The 20,450-nt window shown below is 40.1% G+C and overlaps 1 protein-coding gene across 6 annotated transcripts in view; it reads right to left on the reverse strand.

Annotated features, from left to right (window-relative positions):
• hivep1 (HIVEP zinc finger 1) overlaps positions 1 to 20,450 on the reverse strand; it is a 70,536-nt gene that overhangs the window by 15,001 nt on the left and 35,085 nt on the right. For 5 of the 6 annotated variants that reach the window (XM_042506850.1, XM_042506847.1, XM_042506849.1 and 2 more), the window contains exon 3: positions 988 to 1,041. In XM_042506850.1, coding sequence (XP_042362784.1) covers positions 988 to 1,041 — 54 coding nt within the window. Of the gene's footprint in view, positions 1 to 987; positions 1,042 to 15,419; positions 15,477 to 20,450 lie in introns of those variants that run through there. The other variant, XM_042506851.1, reaches the window with a different exon arrangement.

The raw sequence follows: 20,450 nt of genomic DNA on the forward strand, positions 1-20,450 counted from the left end.
CCACCCAACCTCAATTACAGTGGATGATTCAATCAAAGCCCGCATGTCCCGCAAATAAGCTGGGTGTTTATTTTTTTTAAAAAGACAATGCTGCAGTGGTGAGTTGAGCTCAGCTTAAACAGAAACCACGAAGCTGCTTCGGCTCAAACAAACTGGCTTTTCTGTTTGGATGAAGTTACATAACAGCCCACTTAACAAAAGAAAATGTTAGTCGTGTATAATGGCATTGTTGTAGTGTTTTTGCAATACAGTGTTCTCTGTGTGCAAACATTACCGTGTCAAATTTGTATAACAAAAAGTAATAAAGATTTCCCTCTGTGCACCAAAACATTTGTCTGCAGTGCAATCATTTCACTCTCTGCAGAGTGTGAAATTTTAAATTTGACATTTTACTGTGAAAACACAAGAGCACATTCAGCCCGAAGATATTAGAAACAATGTTTGTGCCACCACAAACCTAAAACCCTGCTATTGTGAAACATTCACTCAGGAATGTCAAAGCCAATTGCTTTTGTTTAATTGCAAACAGTTTTACTAAAAATAAGTGAATGCTGCTGCAAAAATCCAGATGCTACACAGCAGCTAGTAACAAAATACTGTTTTGTTATTTCACTTACATTTCTTTTATTTTTGAAGTATTTTATAAATAGATTATATTTAAGTTTTTGTTCTTTTTTGTAGTTTAACAAATTCAATCTAAAAAAGGAAAATTTACATAAGCCAAGCATACCATATAATAAATATATTTTGCACCACTAGCAACATTTGTAAATTACTATTTTATTTTTTTTTTGCTTTTACTGAAAAAACTTTTCCAGATTTATTATTAATTTTAAACTGCCAGGTGGTAATCAATAAAAAAAAAAAAACCCTACAAAAACAAACTTCCATTCAAATTAAACAGCAAAACATTTCACCCATTCCTCTATTAAAAACAAAAATAAAGTATTCCCTTTTCATTCACAGTCTTGATAAAACATGTCTTACCTTTCTGTGAGCCTTTGGGGTCTTTGAGCTCTTTCTGTGCCTCTTCGATTTTATCTGAAAGACAAGAACACAAACCCTTTTCAGCACAGATGCACACGGACTCCGGCTGCACAGCGCCGACAGAGCAGAATATAACTAATGATACTGGGGATGCTTCCCACACGGCTGCAGCACGATGAAGGTCTTCAAATGAAAAACAGATATTCTTCCATAGCTGAGAGAGAGTGCACTATTCCATTATGGAAACTACTGTAATTATGAAGGCGGGGGGGCGAGCCTTGTGTGCACACACAATAACACAACCAAGCAAGCACACCCACGCACAGAAACAGCAGCGTGTGTGTGTGTGTGTGTGTGTGTGTGTGTGTGTGTGTGTGTGTGTGACACAGAGGTTAAGTTTGCAAACAAGTCAGTGAGGTGGGTTTATCTCATTACCAGAGAGCGAGCGGGAACCTGCTGATTAATCTGCATATTTAAACAGTATTTACACTCCTCGGGGAAGTTCTTCTATACGTCACAATTATCACCCACAATGCAGCAGGTGAAGAACCTGTTTCTATATGAACCATATGGATGTGTGGGAGGTGGCGCAGTCTTCACCGTGTTACTGTAATCAATATTAATTACATACGTTGGCTCAATGTGGCGTGAATTGGCTATACACAGAGGAATAGAGGCTCCTGCAGGGTCACTACCTCACACTGTGGGAGTACACACGTCCAAGGCTCATTAGTTTAACGGATGTATCATTTAATTTTAAAAAGTGTAGGATTTGTTTTAAGATTGGGGGGAGGGGCACATATGAAAAAGGGGTTTTGGGGGTGCTCTGCAAGAAAATTTTGAGCATCAAAACTTAATTTTCTGCATTCTGGTGAACTGATGCACCAATTTGTGCCTTTTCTGCATCAATTAATGGTGTAAATGTCTTCAAAAAAAAAAAAAAGTCCTCCGCTAGGTTCATGTTTTTATTGACAGGAACAAATGCACATTTTCGAAAAACTGAGGGGGCAGGTCCCCCAAAATCTACACCTATGGGGAAAAAATTATATTAAGGGCATACAGTTAAAAATTTAATAAAAGATGTAACATAAGAATATATAAATATAACGGGGCTGTAACATGACAACGAAGACTTTTCTTTTCTTTGTTAGTAAAGCTGAGAACAGCAGAATGACTGTAGTAAACATTAATTATAAGAGAGAGAAAAAGCAGCTGGTTTGGTGCATCAATTCTGCAGAAAAAATGAAAAAAAATGTAAATATTCAGTATTGATATGCATCTATAAATCAATATTTTTGACACATCTCTTTAGTTTGAACAACAGTTTAAACAGTGAATAACACAAATACATAAATATAAAATAACACTTGTTTAACACTTTTTTTTTTTAAATCACTTTTGCTTTGAGGAAATCTAACAGCTTTTTGTAATTCTTCCCTATTTTTCTCTTCTCTTTTTATTTTGCAAAACATATTTGGCACACCACGACGCAGTTTTGTTTACTGTAAACCGCAGCAATAAGTTTCTTATTTTAATTATGGCTGTGCAAAAGCATAAAAACTTGTGTGAAAATAATAATCCCGATTTCAATAAAGTTGGGATGTTGCGTATAATGTTTATAAAAACAAATATTTGAAATGTGAAAACAAAAAATCTTATCACACATCACTCCAGTGCAGCTATTCAGAATTTAGACCAGACACACAATGATAAGAAAACCATGTCAATATATAAAGCTTAAACAATTAGTGTCCTCAGTTCACAATCCCTGACTGATACTTTCCACTGACATGGAGCTAGTTCAGCTCTGTTTCCTGCACCTAATTTTGAATTATTCAGAGCATTGCGTCCGTAGATAAACTGGTTCTGAACCAGAATTCGGGTTCCCGACTGGAACCAAACAACAGCAGGTTTTCCTTGACCTGAAGTGCGAACCATGATGACATCAGTGTCAGATTCTACAGGTTAGAAAGAGAGGATGGAGAAAGCAAAAATAGTTGATTGGAAAAAAGAGCGTGCAGTGGTCTCATTAACGGATGGTCTGTGCTTGTGTTTGGGCACCGATTTTACAAAAACCAAAACTGAAGGAGAAAAATTACATAAACTGACAAATTACTCAAGTTTAGGGATAATTTTACCCAAATGTTTACCATAAAGTATGAGTCAGACAATCTACTTCAAATGCTAGGAGAGAAAAAAAACTGTTTCATATCATGATCTGCTTGAACTTAATGCAAGAGGCATTCAGTTAATTATTTATATTATATTTATATATTAAATACACTTATATATTAATAATATCATTTTTCCTGTGACTTAGCTTTTTTTTTTTAGACTTTTAAAAGCTTGATATGAGACATTTTAATGACAATAAAGGATTTATTATTTTAGATGAATTAATTTAATGATTTAAGACTTTTTAAGGATCCGCAGGGACTCTGTTTTAGAGGCCTGAACAGAGCGATTCAAGAATCAGAGCTAATTTGTTGGAAAAGGAGTCTGAGTGATGTTAATGAGAGGCTGTGTAAAATGTAAATAAAAACAGGATGCAATGATTTGCTAATCCTTTTCGACATATATTCAGTTGAGCGCAGTACTATTAAACATTTGATGTTCAAACAGGTCAAATGTTTAATAGTACTGCGCTCAACTGAATATATGTCGAAAAGGATTAGCAAATCATTGCATCCTGTTTTTATTTACATTTTACACAGCCTCTCAACACTGCCTGAATCAGGGTTGTAGTTTAAACCGATCAGCCTTTTTGTGTAAATCATTAAAAACAAAAACAATGTGACTTCTCCATGTTTAAGAGTGAGTGTGTGTGCACCACACTCACACTGACCGCAGAGGAAAATGGGCGATTACTGGAGAAGCCCAGCATGTTTCCACCTCCCATGACCATGGAAACTAGCAGGAAAAATAAACCCTCTGTGGCTTCTGTGCCCTGAACATGACATTACAGCGCAAGACGAGTCCTCGAGGACCAATGGGAACAATTTTGTCCTAGATTGCACGAACGTTAATGGAGGGTGAAAGAGGATGTTCTTCTGTGGTTCCCAAAAATCGCAGCGCGGTGCCGGGAATACTCTGAGGAGGGGGTGGACACGAGCGGCCCACAGAAGAGGTCAGTAGATTATGTCATCATATGTGTGTGTGTGTTACTACAGTCACACCCTTCTCCATCTCTCTCTCTCTGTATCCCAGGCACACGCCACAGATTACATAATGCGTCCCCACCCCTCCCTGCGCTGCCGTGGAGCAAAACAAAGGCACCCTGCCAGCAGAAACACAGCAACCGAGGCTCATGAGGATAGAGAGGGTGTTTGTTTATGTCTTTGACAGGAAGGTATGTGTTTGTCTGCTCTATTTGCATATAAATGATCATGTGAACTCCCTCCTATAAAAAGAATCAGGTAGGTTGTGTTTTCCTGGCAGCGACGTCGGCGAGTATCCCGAAGCTTCCCTCACGGTTACCACGGCTCGACCTCACAGCTTCCTCAAGTAAATGTCTGTTATTGCAAAAACCAATTTGAGATAATAAATGCTTATTTTAGTGGTTAGCAGATTTGGAGGTGGATTTTTTTGTGAGCATATGCTTCATTGTTTGCACAGCTTGATGCATATGTCTCGTATTAGACCGCACTGGCAAACCGAGGCGCAAGTGATTACTGCCCAACAAAAATCTTATTAGTGGTTGTGTATAGTAGGAGACGGGAGTGTAAGCTATTATAGATCGGATTGCATTTCTTACATAACAAGCCACAAAGAGGACCCCTCATGCTGAATGACACCCATGAAGTGAAGCTGTGGAGCATGGAAATGAACAGGAAACACCCAAATCAGTGGAAAGGGACAAGGCAGAATATTCCACTCAGAGTGGCCGAGTTATTAAGACAGCAGGCAATGATTACAGGCTCGTTCATATTTCCCTCATTATGGCTGCTGGGGTTGCTGAGGCCGCCTGGGTGATATTACGCTACATATTTCTCTGCGGAGGCTCCGAGATGCCATCTGAAATCTGTGTAATTGCCCTTTAACCACGAGGGGAACAATAAGAGGAATGTACACAAATGTTTTGCATGTTGCCGGTGATGAAAACCAGAGCGCACCGATGAAAACATGACCACAGAATTTGAGGCGAAACACAGTTTGAGGACACTAAACACAAAGAAAGTCCCACTTATAGCTAAACTGTTTACAAGTGCGGTCTCAAACAAAATGAAGGAACACTGTACTTTACATACTGAAGACCATTCACACTGTAATTCTTTCTGTTAAAGCTCCTTTCAACCAAGAAATCACACAAATCAATATTCGAATGTTCAGTTTTTCAATAGCATTACCCAAAAACCCCCAAAAGCACATAAACTAAGAAATAGTAATGCATCACAATTCCTTGAGCATCCATCTGAAATTATTAACCAACACTGTCAGACAAGGACATTTAAACTGAGCTCTAGGCCTAGTTTTGTGACTACAATAGTTTAGAAATTAGCAAAGATGACCCCCATAAAGTCCAGTTCCAGATACGCCAAAGACGATTGTGAAAATATTTCATAATAAAAAGCATTGTGTCAACAACTGCAGGGATTTTCTGGACAGAAACATTGTCAGAGGGCTTTTATTTTGAAACACATATATTGTATTTCTTCATGTCTGTGACAGGTGAGGACATTGAAACTGTTTGAAAAGGTCGTTTAACGGCAATATAAAAGACCATTTTCACGTTTTTTGCTGAAATCTGTGCCTGTCGCTCAGAAAATATTGAGAGTGTTTCTCTGGATGTGCAGGGACTTCCATCGGCTCTATAATGCAATTCTTCTGCCAGAAGGGCTGAGGTGGTTATTGTCACATTATTTTAGGGGCATCAACTCAAAACTGATGTCAATGCATCAGTGAAATCGCATCAATTAATTGCAGATATTTTTCACTGAAACATCAATGCCCCAAATCCATTATTAAGGACAATCCTAAAAATTACCAAAAAAAATCTGCAAAGCACAATGAACCGCTTGCCTGAGGTGTTTAGTTTGCTTCAGTCGACTGTGGGCAAAAAGCACGTGAAGCACCTCTTTAATAATTTAGGAGTCTATGAGTCAATTTTCTGTGCTGATGTAACTTACACATGTGGCTGTAACATGACATCTCACTCAAATCACAAAGGAGATTGATCTGCATCCGACACGTCTTTGTTTACTCCTCTTTGCTCCTCCGTCTACCTGACCTCCTCGCTCCTGATGCAGCGGCAGAACAACAGACTGAATCTGAAATTCAGATGGAGGCTCAGTCTCAAGGTGGCCGACTCGTGATCTTTGATCTGAGCAGCGTGACATCTGAGCGAGGATCGGGCTGGGAGGGGCCCGAGTGGGCGGGTACATGTCAATTAAGCTGGAGTTTGTGGGCGAGGGCGTCAGTGTCTCCTCGCTGGTCGCTGTCATGACAACCACGAATCCTTAATGCAACCCCCACCTCCCCTCCCCTCGCTGCATCTTCCAGCCCACTCCTCTCTCTGCACGGTTGAGGACGAGTGGGAAATGTGATTATTCGCGCCCCAGGGTGCAAAGTGACGTCACCAGCACAGGAAACGTGAATGCTTCTGCCGCCCACCTGATGTGAATTTACAACCCATCAGCTGTGGCCGGGGGGGGTGTCGCTCAGTGGGAGGGGAAGCTCAGCTCAGCTCAGCTCCATGAAGGCGTCTGACAGTGAGGATGCCGCGGCGGCAATAAACACATGCTCACTGGAAAGTGAACCTAATAAACCAAACTTCTGTGAGCAGCCAGACCTCTGTCTGTCTGATGAACAATATTACATTACAGCAAAGTGGCAACATGGAGCACAACTGGCACTAGACCCCCCGCCCCCCCACGAGAGCCCCCTTCTGCCTGTTGGCTGACAAATCTCCACCAGGCTCTGCACGCCCTCCTCCCTTCGCTGCCAGCCTGTAACACGTTCATATTTTGCTCGACAGCCCGCCCTGCTGGGCCTCAACATGCCAAATGGTGGCCATCAACGGCTGCTTTTCACAGAGTCCATATGCACGGCGTCCACATGTTTCAGACGGCCCCGGCGGCTCGGCTCCAGCTTCTCGCCGCTCGCATCACAGATATATGTTTGACGCAAAGAGTGTGTGTGTGTGGGGGGCAACTTTTTTTTGCAAAAACAGCATCTGTGAGGGTTGAGGTGTCATCAGTATGCGTGACACAACACTACTAAACCAGCAACACGCCTCATGCCAGTGGAGCTGTCTGTGTGTGTGTGTGTGTGTGTGTGTGTGTGTGTGTGTGTGTGTGTGTGTGTGTGCACGTGGGCAGACAGGCGTCCACCTGCGATGAAAATCAATTTATAGCACCAGATTTTATGTTTGAGGACAAATGGCGCTGCGAATGTTAAAGGTTGAAGTCATGTACCTGTTAGTGTGGAGCAAGCTCTTGATACAACACACTCTCACACACACACACACACACACACACACACACACACACACACACACACAGAGAGAGTGATAGCAGGGTGACGTCTGGCTGCACTGCCAGCTGGATGTGGACTGCACACAAACAAACGCAGCGTTGGGAGAGGAGGAAGAGATGCCTCAGCAGGCTGCGCGAGGATGACGAGATGGGAGTCGGCAGCTGCCCCCTTCTTCCCCGTCACTGTGCGGGAGGGAGATGGAGATTATGTAACTCGAGCACCTCCACCAGCCTGCTGTACACGCCCGGCTGTGTGCAAACACGCACGCACATCAAACACACCCTCGCAGTGGTTGATGCGTTCTTACAACTAACAAAGGACTTTTTCCAGTAAACAAAAACAGACAAAAAAATGGAGCCGAGGTGATCACTCAATTTATCAGCAATTATTTTGAATTTTTTTTTGTAATTTTTCAAGCAGAAAAAACACTTCACAGCTTTCACATTGTGAAGATTTGCTGATTTTCAGACACAATCAAGGAAAATAAAGGAACAGGCAGTCTGTTACTTTAATCAGGGTTTCTGCAGATCCTTAAAAGGTCCTAACAGGCATTCAATCGATTTAAGCAAAAGTAAGGCCTTAATTGATAATAAAATGTCTTAAATAAATCTTCAAAAGTGCGACAGATGCTACAATACGGGAAGTAGTATTTTATTAGTAATTTTTTCCCCTGATGTTAACTATAATCCAACATATAATATAATAAAAGCACACTAATTTTCATTGACGCCACACAGATCAGGAAAGCAGAACCAACAACACTCAGATTTGTGTTCTGGCCGGGATGCAGAGGACCCACCGTCTGCTAGCTTGTAAAATTGCTCTTAAATTTCATTCTGAGTGGCATTAACAGTCTTAAACTTGCCTTTAGCTGTAGGAACCCTGTAAATGTTGGAAAAACTAAGAACAGCAACATAAGAACTGCAATTATTAGTCAGATAAACAGTTAAAAAAATCAACAAATTTGTTTTAATGTTGATCGTTAGTCCTCAACGATCCTTGTTTTACGACAGTAAATTGAACCTTTTAATTTTGCAGATGAACCCTGAGCTGAGTGTTTACTTCTTTGTTCTTTTGTATAATGCCAGTTTTATATAACGTAAAATATTTCCTTTTCTTTAACGGTGAATCATCAGTATCACTCGCTGAAACAAAACACTATCATGTGACAATAACTATAATTAAACAAGGCCGTCTCAACCTTTAATAGACTCAACAACAGCTGTGCGATGCACGAGTTCTGCAGAATTCCCTGTCACCTTTCAGAGGGAAGTCTGCTGATCTTATCTCAGCTTTTTTCCTCCTGTGGCCTGCGGAGGAGACGCAGCGTTTCTGCAGCCCTCAGCAGCTGACCCGTGCAATAAGTGGTCATGAGGGTTACTGTCAGCATCTGACACATTCTTTATCTTCACGGACACGCCCGGACAAAGAGACGGCCTTCAGGGACACGAAGCGGTCTGAAAGCACAGACCGAGAGAACAGGAAGTGCTCAGACGATGATGCAGAGCAGAGGAATCCCCCCTCGCCGCACCGAGAGTGTCCCATTACTCTGCAGTCCTTCATCATCAGCTGCTTAGAGGGGAGCGCAAAGTGACTCCCCTCCCTCCCCTCCCTCACATTAGTCGGACTGAGAGCCGGAGTCGCTCGCTCTATCACATCTAATCGACACAAAAGGACGAAGACAGAGAGGATGGAAGATGGAGGGCGAGCAGAGGTGCAGATAGAGCTGCATATTGAGCCTTAAGACATCTGAAAAGTGCGTAACATAGAGCTCAAACAAGAACATTTTTATGATTGATTTAATATTTCTCTATTTCTACATATTACATATAAACCAGGTCGTATTTAAGAGCAAATGAAGTAAAAAAAAAAACCCCTGTTTAAGTCAGTCTCTGAGCTGTAACGTACTAGTAGCAACAAAATGCACCACAGCAAAACAGCTAAACACAGTTTGTTTGTAGCTGCTTCACTTGTTAATGAAAAGCTTCCATATATGTAACTCAACAGATGTGGTTAATTTTGGATATTTAGACAGTATAAAGGCCAAAAGTTTGAAAGACGTATGAATGAAGCCTCAAGTCTTTAATCAGGGTGAACTTCAAACATTTTCTGTTTTTTAAATGTGAAGGTTTTATGTTTTTCTCTGTTTCATGTTGCTGCAGCGTTCTGCACGGGTCTGATTTTAAAGACACACTCACGAACCAGAGCCGCAAAGTGCAATACCGCACAAACCTCGCAACCCGTAAATGCACGTGATTGGAGCGATCTCAAGCTCAAGTTCAAGTACTGAGGTCCCAGTGAAAGCAGCAATGAAATAGGACATTAGAATCTAAAAAAAGTAGAAACAACGAATAATACAATGAAATTAAATAATAGAATCTAAAACTAAGCAAGAAATAAAACAATATAGTTTTAACGGTGACACACAAAGTCAACAGTCAGACGGTTAAAATAATAAAACATTAAATTATTCGAACTTTCTTTTTATTTTAATAAATTCATCATCCAACACCCACAGTCTGACATGCATGACCATTTTTCTCACCCACAACCGAATGCCGAAATATAGTTTTTTAGTAATTTAGTAATTTAAAGACATCTCCTCTGACATTTTGGACAAAATGTTACAAAAGAATGAACAATGCCCCTTATAATTTCTTTCATGTCTTTAAACGTCTTTCTTTTGTCTGATCAACAACCCAAAACCACCGAGACAATCAGCTTTCAAAGATATGAAACAGAGAAAAGCAGCAAATCATCAAACATCACATCCAAGAAACTGAAACCAGCATATGTTTGGCATATTTTTATACTTTATACATAAATGGAAGACAAAAGTGATTTATTTACTGTCAATCAAGTATTCAGTTTCAGCTTGTAATCCACAGCACCGATGTCAAAAACAGTCGAGTATTATTATAACAAAAGTTTCTCTGATCATCAAGTATATCCAAGCAGAAATGTGTTCTTCACTGGCTCATCGAGGACTGTTTTTCATTATTAAAAGAGTCCTACAAAGCCTGTTTTTGATGAATGGCTAATATTAATGACGGACATTAACTCTTATGAATATTTAATCGCAAAGACTAATAATTATCAGGGAAGTTTAATGAAGTCTCATTTTTTACATGTATTTACAGACAGAAACGAATGAAAACATTCTTCCTTAGTCTGTTTTCTTTCTCTCCCTTATTTTTTTCCATTATTTTACTTTTAACTTTTAATTAGATTTGGTTTTGTTCAGTTTGCTTTACACATTCTTCATTGATTCACTGTAATACGTTGTCTTGTGCTTCATTATGTTGTTTAGCTATTCAAAAACTTAATAAATCAAAACTTGAATTAAAAATAAGAGCTTTCATTGAACAATGTTTGCTTTTTTCATGATAGAGTTTCTAATCTTAATTCTAAAAATGCCAATTTTAAAACAGAATTTTATTGACAAGTTGTCTTGGAGCTGCTTTTGTTCAAACATTTCAGAAGGGAGAAAAAGAAAAATAATGATTATGTTAAAGTAGAGGACACACAGGTGTTGTAGCCGCACTCAAACATTTGACGATAAAGAGCAACAAGCAGAGCAGAAGTCGAAGAGGAGGGTTTGGTGCATCTGAAAACCTCTCAACACAAAATAAAACACTGAAGTGGAGTCCTGCTCTCTCTGCAGGCTGCAGATCAGCTGCTGACTGCTAAACACCGAGGAGGTTGTTTATGTGCAGCGTGCTGAATGGAAAAACTAACCAGGGCAGGTAGGAGTTTAAAAAAATAAAAAAAATACCGCCTTAACTAGAGCTTCGAGCTGGAGACCTTTTTAATAATGTATGTCAATAAAACCAGGGGGAGATGTTGAACTCAAACAAGTAAATCCACATTTCTGTGTATAATTGTGTCTTTGAGTTCCTATTTTATAATAATAATAACAATAATTAGAGGACATGCTTGGAGGCAATACTTCCTTATCTCGTAATAATTCGTGACAGAGCTGCAAACACGGAGCCAACAAATGAAATATTGATCACACACAAAGACAGTGGTTTGGTATCTGTACAGTAGCGCTGCCCCCGCAGGAAACTGGAGGTGGAAGAAGCAGCAGACTGGAGGCCGCTGATTATTGGGACTGCGTGGGCACCCTTGTGAAAAATTGATATAACGAGAACTCCACTGGGTGGGTAGAAAAGTGTGTGTGTGTGTGTGTGTGTGTGTGTGTGTGTGTGTGTAGGGGGTTTAATGGTGCAGGCGGGGATGAACGTAAATATATAACCTCTTCTATCTTATCAGACCACATACACACATTTAAACCCCCAGCAAAGTAAAAAAAAGAAAAAATAAAATCTGCCTGCACCAAAATAGTCGAGAAAGAGCCAGACTCCAAACACAATACAGAGCAGCGACGCCAAGAAACACTAAATAATGATTTCCTTCCCTCGCAGTCACAAATCATGGAAGGTGTGAAGACTGTAAAGCTTGTTTTTGTTTAGGATGTAGTAAAATAAATCACAAGAAGAATCTGCAATCAGTTTCATTATTGATTCATCTCAAATGTTTGTTTGTTTGTTTTTTACACAAAAATCAAGGTACGAGGTAGATTTGTCAGTCATTTTTTAAATGAAGTTTAAAAAAGGAAATTAAAACCTACCCTTAATTCATCTCTTTAATTTGAATTTATTTATTTTTTGAGGATTTTCATCTTACAACAATCATTAACAAGGACATTTTTACATTAGCAGGCAGAAACATTTATGTAGAGCTGAGTTGACAGGGTGATTAATCAGCGTTTATTTTAATATTTCATCAGTTGCTTCAGTAAAAACACATTCCCAGCTTCCTGCTTTTCTTTGACTCATGTGAACTGAATAAATTATAAGTGTGACATTCACGGTGACTTCACCATGATCCTAACACTGTATCACCCATCAGATGAATTGATCTGGAGAATAATTGTTAATTGCAGCCTTCTACATAAGAGCTGAAGTGACTAGTTTGGATAATTGATCAGATAATAAACACAAAACTCATTTGCAACAATCTGCACACACAGAATTGTTTGAAAATGTTTAATGTTGGGTAACACGCTGCACTTGTCACTGTCACTTTTTAAGCCGTCAACCAATCACAGCAGAGGAGGGGCGGGACACATGCCATAAAGACCAACCGTCACATCATGTACAAATGCTGAACAGCAATAATAATGGAGGAGAAATGAGCACTTGGCCTTACAGGCTGGCGGTCCGTCCTGTCTCCCTTTGTGTTCAGCCTTCCCTTCATCCAGACCAGGTAGGTAAACTACCTTGCCGACATTTTTAGCTCTGTGGATACTCTGTATCATAGCAACAAGAGCAAACAAAGCGTCTCAGCTGAAAAAACTGCTGCGCCCAGTTGGGCGGTTTCAGAAGAGTGCCTTGCAATTTCAATTAAGAAAAAAACCTTAAAGTAACACCAGCATTTGTCAAGCGCATATCGACCAACCAATCGACCAGCCGACCAGAAGGCGTCAGCCCTTTTAATTTTACTATTTCTAGCCTCTAAAAAATGATTCAACCAAAAAAAATCACTTCTATACTTAACTTGTCCAAACTGCAAATTACATCTCCAACTGCTTATGACAGGTCACTCTTTGCTTTACGGGGTCACGATCCAAAAAGGTTTGGAAACAAGAATATATTTTAGGAATTATTTTTAAAAAAATAACAAAACTTTCCCAGTATTCAAAGTCATTATGTCTTCTAAATGCTTCTTTTGCTTGACTAAACAGTGCAAAATCCAAATATATTCAGTTTACAATCCAATCAGCAGAGAAGGGAATCCTCAGCAGTGGTGCAAAAAAGTATTCAGATCCTTTGCTTTAGTAGAAGTACTCATACTCAGCCTGGTCTTACTTTGGAGGATTAAAACAAACAAACAAAAAAATTCCCTTCGTTCAGTGGCCCTGGGCTTCAGATTCGGATGACAATACACACTCAGATGTCTGTATGTGATGCACCTGGCTGTCAACAAGCTCCGATGTAAACACATCAAACGGGATCTTTTCCTAACTCTAACCAGGTAGTTTTGTTGCCAACAGCCCACCCCTTCAAAAGGCTGCCCCTAGCGTCATTACAGCGACGCCCCCGCCTAAGAGTCACAATATGACTAGTTAGGATGAGATCATGTCATCGTCCAAATACTCTAATGTATGAAATATGAAAAGTAAAAGTATTTTATACAGAAAAAACGTCCCAGCTAGTTTTGCGCCATTAAATATTACACACCATTATACCATTACATTAGTAATACAGATTTGGCCAATTAAGTTACGAGGAAGATTTATTAATTATAAATAATAATAAAATAAAATTTTAAAAAAATAAATGTATTTAATAAATGTTTTCATTCACATATATATATGTATTATTATTCTTCTTATTATTATTATTCTTATTATTCTTATTATTATTATTTAATTTTAAAAAAAAAACAATAACTATCAGATAGATGTAGCGGAGCAGAAGTATAAATTAGAGGAAATGGAAATACTAAAGTGCAAACACTTCTGATCCTCACAGGTGGAACTTTGGCCATTTTTTGATGAATGTTTCACCTACTGCTCTATAAAAGTCCTGACTGAACTCTCAACTTTTCACTTCAGATTCCTGTCATGTTTGAGCCTAACAGTTTCAGATAAGACGTGAAAACACTCTTTGAGATTCAGCGGCGAGCCCTCGACTGTACACAAACACCCACTTCTTTCTTTCTTTCTTTGCAGAGGCCAAAAAAAAGTGGAAGTAAAACAAGCTGCACGTCAAACTTCATCCAGTCAGCGTCTTAAGTTCCCCTCCGGGTTTTGAGGTGCTGTGACACAAAACTAACTGAGCTCAGTGAGTGACGGGCGGTCGCCGTGTCAACGGGCCTCGTGGGACAGGAAACACAAACACAAATTTTGCACATACAGAGACGCATACAGTGAGCTCTGTTCGTCAGCAGAAGAAGGAGGGAGGAGGTCACATTCAGCTCAGACTGTGTTTAGTAATCATGCTAATTACAGCTGAACTGATTATTTGTTGAATCTACTTGTTGATTGACAGAAAAAGTATGAAATCATTGTTCAAAGCTCAAATTTCCAATACATATGACAAAAAAGTAGCTGGTTTCTGTTTCTAAACTGCTGCTTTTCTTTGTTTTTTTAAATGACAGTTAACTAAATAACTAAAAATGCAGCTGACTAAAAATGGAAACCACATTTTCAGTTTCAGCAACCAAATCTGACGCCTGGTTTCCAGCCTGGCATCCATCTCATAAAATGAGTGTTGAGCTCAGCCTTAATCAACTGTGAAACTTTTAGCTGCAGCTAATTATAAACACTGTTTCAATACTTGTGTGCACAAATCTAAGCACTCAAAAGACACTGCAGCCACACGGGCTCGGAGACCGGAGAGCTTTAGAGCAGCAGTTCATAATAAAACTCAAACTTCATCACAAATTAAGCCGAGGACTCACACGTCAGCCTGTTTTTCTGGCTTCCCGCAGTTTCTGTCACATCATAACTGAAAGCAGCGCTGCCTCCAGATGAAGGAACTGAACGTAACTTTAAAAATCACGCTCAGGCTTGACTGTCCCTCTGCCCACTTGTTGTTGGTTACCGTGGCGCCACGGGTGAGTGACAGCAGCCTGACTCCTGCTTCCTGTCCTGCATATTTCACTTTGACGAGAGCTGTCTCATTCCAAAGAGTGGAGGTATTCTGCTGTGGACTTTTAGTAGAAGTGAAAAAAAACCCAAAGCAGCACAAATAAACAAACCTTCAGCAGCGCGCGCACACGCACACACACACACACACACACACACACACACACACACACACACATATCTGACCTCAGTGTGACCAGCGACACACTCACAGAGCAAACAGCCACTTTTAACCGTAAATAATGCAGCGCATCTCCGCGACTTTCGCAACAGTCTATAGGACAAAATGTTCGCTTCTTACCCTGCTGATGTTTCATGGAACAAACATCATGAAGCTCCTTTTGTTCGGGAACAAAAGGCAGCCAGAGAAAGAACAACAACTGCACACACGCATACACACACACACTCCAGTGTCAACACAAGCAGTCACAAGTCTGTGCTTCCGCCCTATCAGCTGTGGCTCTGCAGCGGTGCGGGGCGGTTTCCTCCGAATAAAGTGACGAGGAGGGGAATTCCTGTAAGGCCCAGGAAGAGAGCGAGGGGGGAGGAGGGCCTGCCCAAACAGAGCAGGCCGGGTGACGTCACTTAAACCGGCTTTGGCACCCTCCAGGGGATCCTTCTCTCTCGCTCTGTTTGTGTCGGAGGGGGAGGAATTTAATGCGCCCTGCCAAACGCTGGTTGCCCAACAGCTCACTCACCGGGTGAGGAAGACTTCCAACTCTCGTCCTACAGCTTCTCTTTCAGTTCCTTCTCAGCATCGAGGCTGCAACTTAAAAGCCGTACAGTTTCGGTTTGTTTTTAGTGGTTTTAACACGAGTAAGGCTCCTTTCAGACATGTTTTAAAATATTTTGTTCAGCATTTAATTTCTGGTCAAAATCACGCTCAGGTAAAATTACAATGTTGCAAATTTTAAGGCAAATTTTAAGCACGTATATACATTTAATCTGTTTACAAACTGTGCATCCATCACAGTATATTAATTAACAACCTGTTTTCATTACCTGGATACATTTACTGCATTGTGTCGTCTCGTTAAAACTTCATCTTAACTTTCCTTAGTTTTGTCTTGTCCATGTTTCGTAGGACAGTTTGGTTTTTCTGTTGCTGTGTCGCCTTCTGATTATCCTGTTTCTGCTTTTGCTTTGTTTGTCAAAACAATGTGTAAATTCTGTTTTTAAAGGTGCTTCATAACTAAAGTTTTTATTACTAGATTTATTTCATTTCAGTCGCCAGAGGAAAATGCTGGCATTGTACGCTTCTGCAAACCACAAATATATTACAATTGGACATTTTTTAAGTATCATAACAAAGTTTTTAAAGTGACGTAGTTCTGGTGACATTTATATGAAGAGACTTTATCATCGGCCGTTGAAAGGGAAAGTGGATGGCGTGACACCTAGCTGAAACTGCCACTGTTCGAAATAAACAATAAAACCGGGTGTTTTTTAACAAGACATTGCTGCATTTTCAGCTCTGGTTGTGACAACAAACATGAACTTTTCCAAACCAAGTTTTGTGCCTGAACATAACCACACATCAACCACAGGTTGTTGGACATAAAGAAAGTAGTACTATATCTGCCACATAAACTACATTTACTGTGTACACAAGAAGAGTCCATATGAACCGCCTGCTGTGGTATTCACAACCTCATTAGTGGAGATTTTTTAAGAGGTTCAAGTACAAACCTTTGTGTACACAACTTCCAATGTCGAGCTTAGCTTAGTTAAACATGAGCTTAGTTTAAACATGAGCTTATGAGTTCTGTTTGAACCCATCAGCAACATACAAATGCTACATATCCATGGTTTGCAAAAACAACTTTTGGTTGTTTTTTTTGGTTTGGGTCATTAATTTATTTTGTATTTTATTTCAAATTTTAAATCTTGCACCATTTAATGCCATTAAAGTTTTACTTATATGATTTCCTTTTAAATATATGTTTTTATGAGCTTAAAAGGGCAGATTTTGCTCTATATTTAAGACATGATTAAGTCAAGTCAAGTCAAGTCAGTTTTATTTATATAGCCCATTATCACAAAACATGGTTTGCCTCAGAGGGCTTTACAGTGTACGACATCCCTCTGCCCTTAGACCCTCACATCACCCAAGGAAAAACTCCCCAAAAAGAACCCCTGTAACGGGGAAAAAAAAGAGGAAGAAACCTCAGGAAGAGCGGTAGAGGATTATAACATAAACATAGCAAAGGACAAAATTTAAGACATTTACACCATAAATAAGTGCCAAAAATGCAAAAATTAGTGCGTAGAAATTCACCAAAATGCAGAAAACGAAGTGTTTGATGCTCAAAATTCTCTGGCGGAAGACCCCTAAATCACTGTTTCATGTGTCTTTCCAAAACTGAAACGAAAGCTGCGCCCTTTAGCTCAAACATCCAACTAATAATATGCAAAAAACATTTCGCCTGGAGGGGGTTTTTAATCGTAACATGCATTTTCCTTTTTTTTCTTGCTGCTTTACATTTCCATCTTTGTTTGATAAAGTTAATCTGATTTAATGTAAAGCTCATAAAGTTTCATGTTTGAAACAAGTGCTGTTCTTTATCTTTAACTGAAGAAAATCAGTGGAAAAAGGAGACACCCGGCAGCTATGTTGTTTTTTTCTTTTTATAAAAAAAAAAAGAGAGACATTTAAGACTGTGTGTGGGTGCCTGGAAGTGCCCGTGAAAACTGCAGTATTTTTAAAGTCAATATTAAATTGTGCCTCTGTGGTAAACACTGACTGACGGACTGACAGAGAGATGTTGACACTGACAGGCTGAGATAACGCTGCAGGGTCTCAGTCAGAAACAGCCTGCAGGTCACTGTGGGAGGGTTTTTAAAGGGCCGGGTCGATATTTAAAGGAGGGGATTCACCCGCTTAGGGCAGACAAGCTGACAGCCGACAAGCGTTACATAAGGACGACCAGCCAGGCGCTAAATGACAGGAACATCTCCCCCGAGATGCTCGCCTGTTCATTTCACCTCACTGTATTGGGAAAAAAGAGGAAGCTGCCTCTGCTTTATTTTTTGGATTAGTCATTACGGGGAATTCTGAGGGTTTTACAGTTCGGCCGCAAAAGAGGTTCAGAAAATCAGATAAATATTTACCCAGGGCCAGGGACAACAAACAGTGTGACCAAGCAGTTTTTGCAGTGTCATTGCTGGGGTGCCGAAGATAAATACTTCACAGGCGAAAGCTCCAGCATCAACATCATGCTCTGTAATTAGGCCGGCCAAAGCAACAGCAGAAAGTTGGTGTTGGCGGACTGAAAGCAAAAATAAGCACTGAGTCACTGAGTTCTTAAAAATGACCTAAGGAGGGATCACTCTGCAAACACTGCCGCTGTACGTGTGTGTTTGTGTTCAGGACGCAGCCTCATCCCTGTGGGAACATCTGAGCTAATGACAGCTGAGCTGGTGATAATGCAACAGAGCCTGAATGAAGTAATCCTGCTAGTAACCTCTAATACTCTGCCCTCTGCGTGTGTGTGCATTAGGTTAAAGATGTCTGCAAACACACACACACACAATCACACACATCCTCTCAGTCAGTCAGCTTGAAAATACTCATGAATTGAATCTTCTTTGTTGCCAAAAAAACTGTTTCTATCCTCTCTGCATTGAACCAGACGCCTACGCCGACCCCTTCATACTCTGAATACCAAACTGAAACCAATCCAAAACCACGCGGGGAGGAACCATGAATAACAAAGCTCAATCGCAGAGTTAGACGCTGTTCAGAAAGCTCCCGTCGCAACCTTCCTTTCGCTCGGCTTCATCGCAAAACGTTAATGTGTACAGTCGCGATCAGAAACACATTCAGCCGCACACAAAGGCCACATTCAGATGGTCTTTTGCTGTCTGAAATTAGCAGAAAAAAAAAAGACCAACTTTTATCAAAAGTAAAATGTCAAACTGCAGTCTGAAACCAGTGTGGTCACTAAGGACATTTACTCAAGCACACTTTGAGATACTTATTTCAAATCTCTTCTACTTTTAAGTGCTACTCCACTACATGGTGTTTTTATGGCTTTTATTTGATAGGACAGATTGAGAGATGACAGGAAATGGGGATGACATGCAGGAAAGGGCCGCCAGTCGGACACATAGCCTCTGAATTCGGGGCTCGCACTCAACCAACTGAGCAACCCAGCACCTCATTGTAATTCCATTTTTGGCCACTATGAAAACTGGCCTCGAAGCCCAGAAAACTTTTTCAGGGCCTGGCCCATTACCACGTTTGTTCCTGCCCTCTAATACAACCCATAAACCAGTGTCTCATACAAGCACCCCTACTGGTTGGGTTAGGGTTAGGAAAAGACTGACCGTTAGATAGTGAGCAACAAAAAAAATGAAAAATTAGCAAGAAATTTGTAAAGAAAGACAGAAAAAAGGAAGACAAAATGATCCAAAAATTAGCAAAAAATAAGAAAAAAAAAAATTACAAAAAAAGAAAATAAAAAAAACAGGAAATGACCTAGAAAAGCTTCTTTTGAGATATATATTTTTTAAATCTACTATTTTCTTTCAATTTGTGAAACATTTCTTGCAAAGTTGCCTTTGCCTTTTTCCCAGTGTCTTCAAAGAAATCACACCATTTTGCTTTGAGTTCAAATGGTTTAAATACTTGTTGAGGTTTTAAGGGTTAAACTGCATATTAAGTTCTTAAAACTAACGCCGTCTCAAACAGCTACAACAGTAAACGTTGTGTGCACACTATTGCATCAGTGTTGTGCCTAATAATGTCATGTTGTGTAACAATAATGAGTCCCAGGTGTATTGATAATTTCACTTTTGATACTTTAAGCACATTTCACTGATAACACTTCTGTTCTTTTACTTTAACTGCAACGCTTTACTTGTAATGGAGTATTTTCACATTTAAATATTGGTACTTTCACTCAAGGATCTGATAACTTCTTCCACTGCAGCTGAAATTCCAGAGCAGCCTGAGCACGACCGTTTACCATCAGAGACACATTTATAACTCGGAGGCATTGACGCAACCCCGCGTCCAATCAGAGGAATCTAACACAATTCTGGCCAATAAGTTTCATCCGGTTGACAGATGTTGCTCTCGTATCTCCGAATCTAATCACAGCGCCATCCTCACTGCGGGAGAAGAGACTATTACAGCCGCCAAGCCTTCTAGGAAAAAAAGACAACTCTTAATTAGATCTGGAGCTTACGAGGCTGAGAGCAGCGAGAGGCAGCGGGTGTAACAAAAGGCAGTCAGCCTATCCAGGAAATAAGGATCTAAAGGTACACGAGGTCATTGATCATGTTACAAAACAGCAGAGGGATCCTGCTCAGGATCAGCTGCTGGATC

Source organism: Plectropomus leopardus, chromosome 18 (assembly GCF_008729295.1).
Source record: "Plectropomus leopardus isolate mb chromosome 18, YSFRI_Pleo_2.0, whole genome shotgun sequence".
In the NCBI taxonomy this organism is placed as follows: domain Eukaryota; kingdom Metazoa; phylum Chordata; class Actinopteri; order Perciformes; family Serranidae; genus Plectropomus; species Plectropomus leopardus.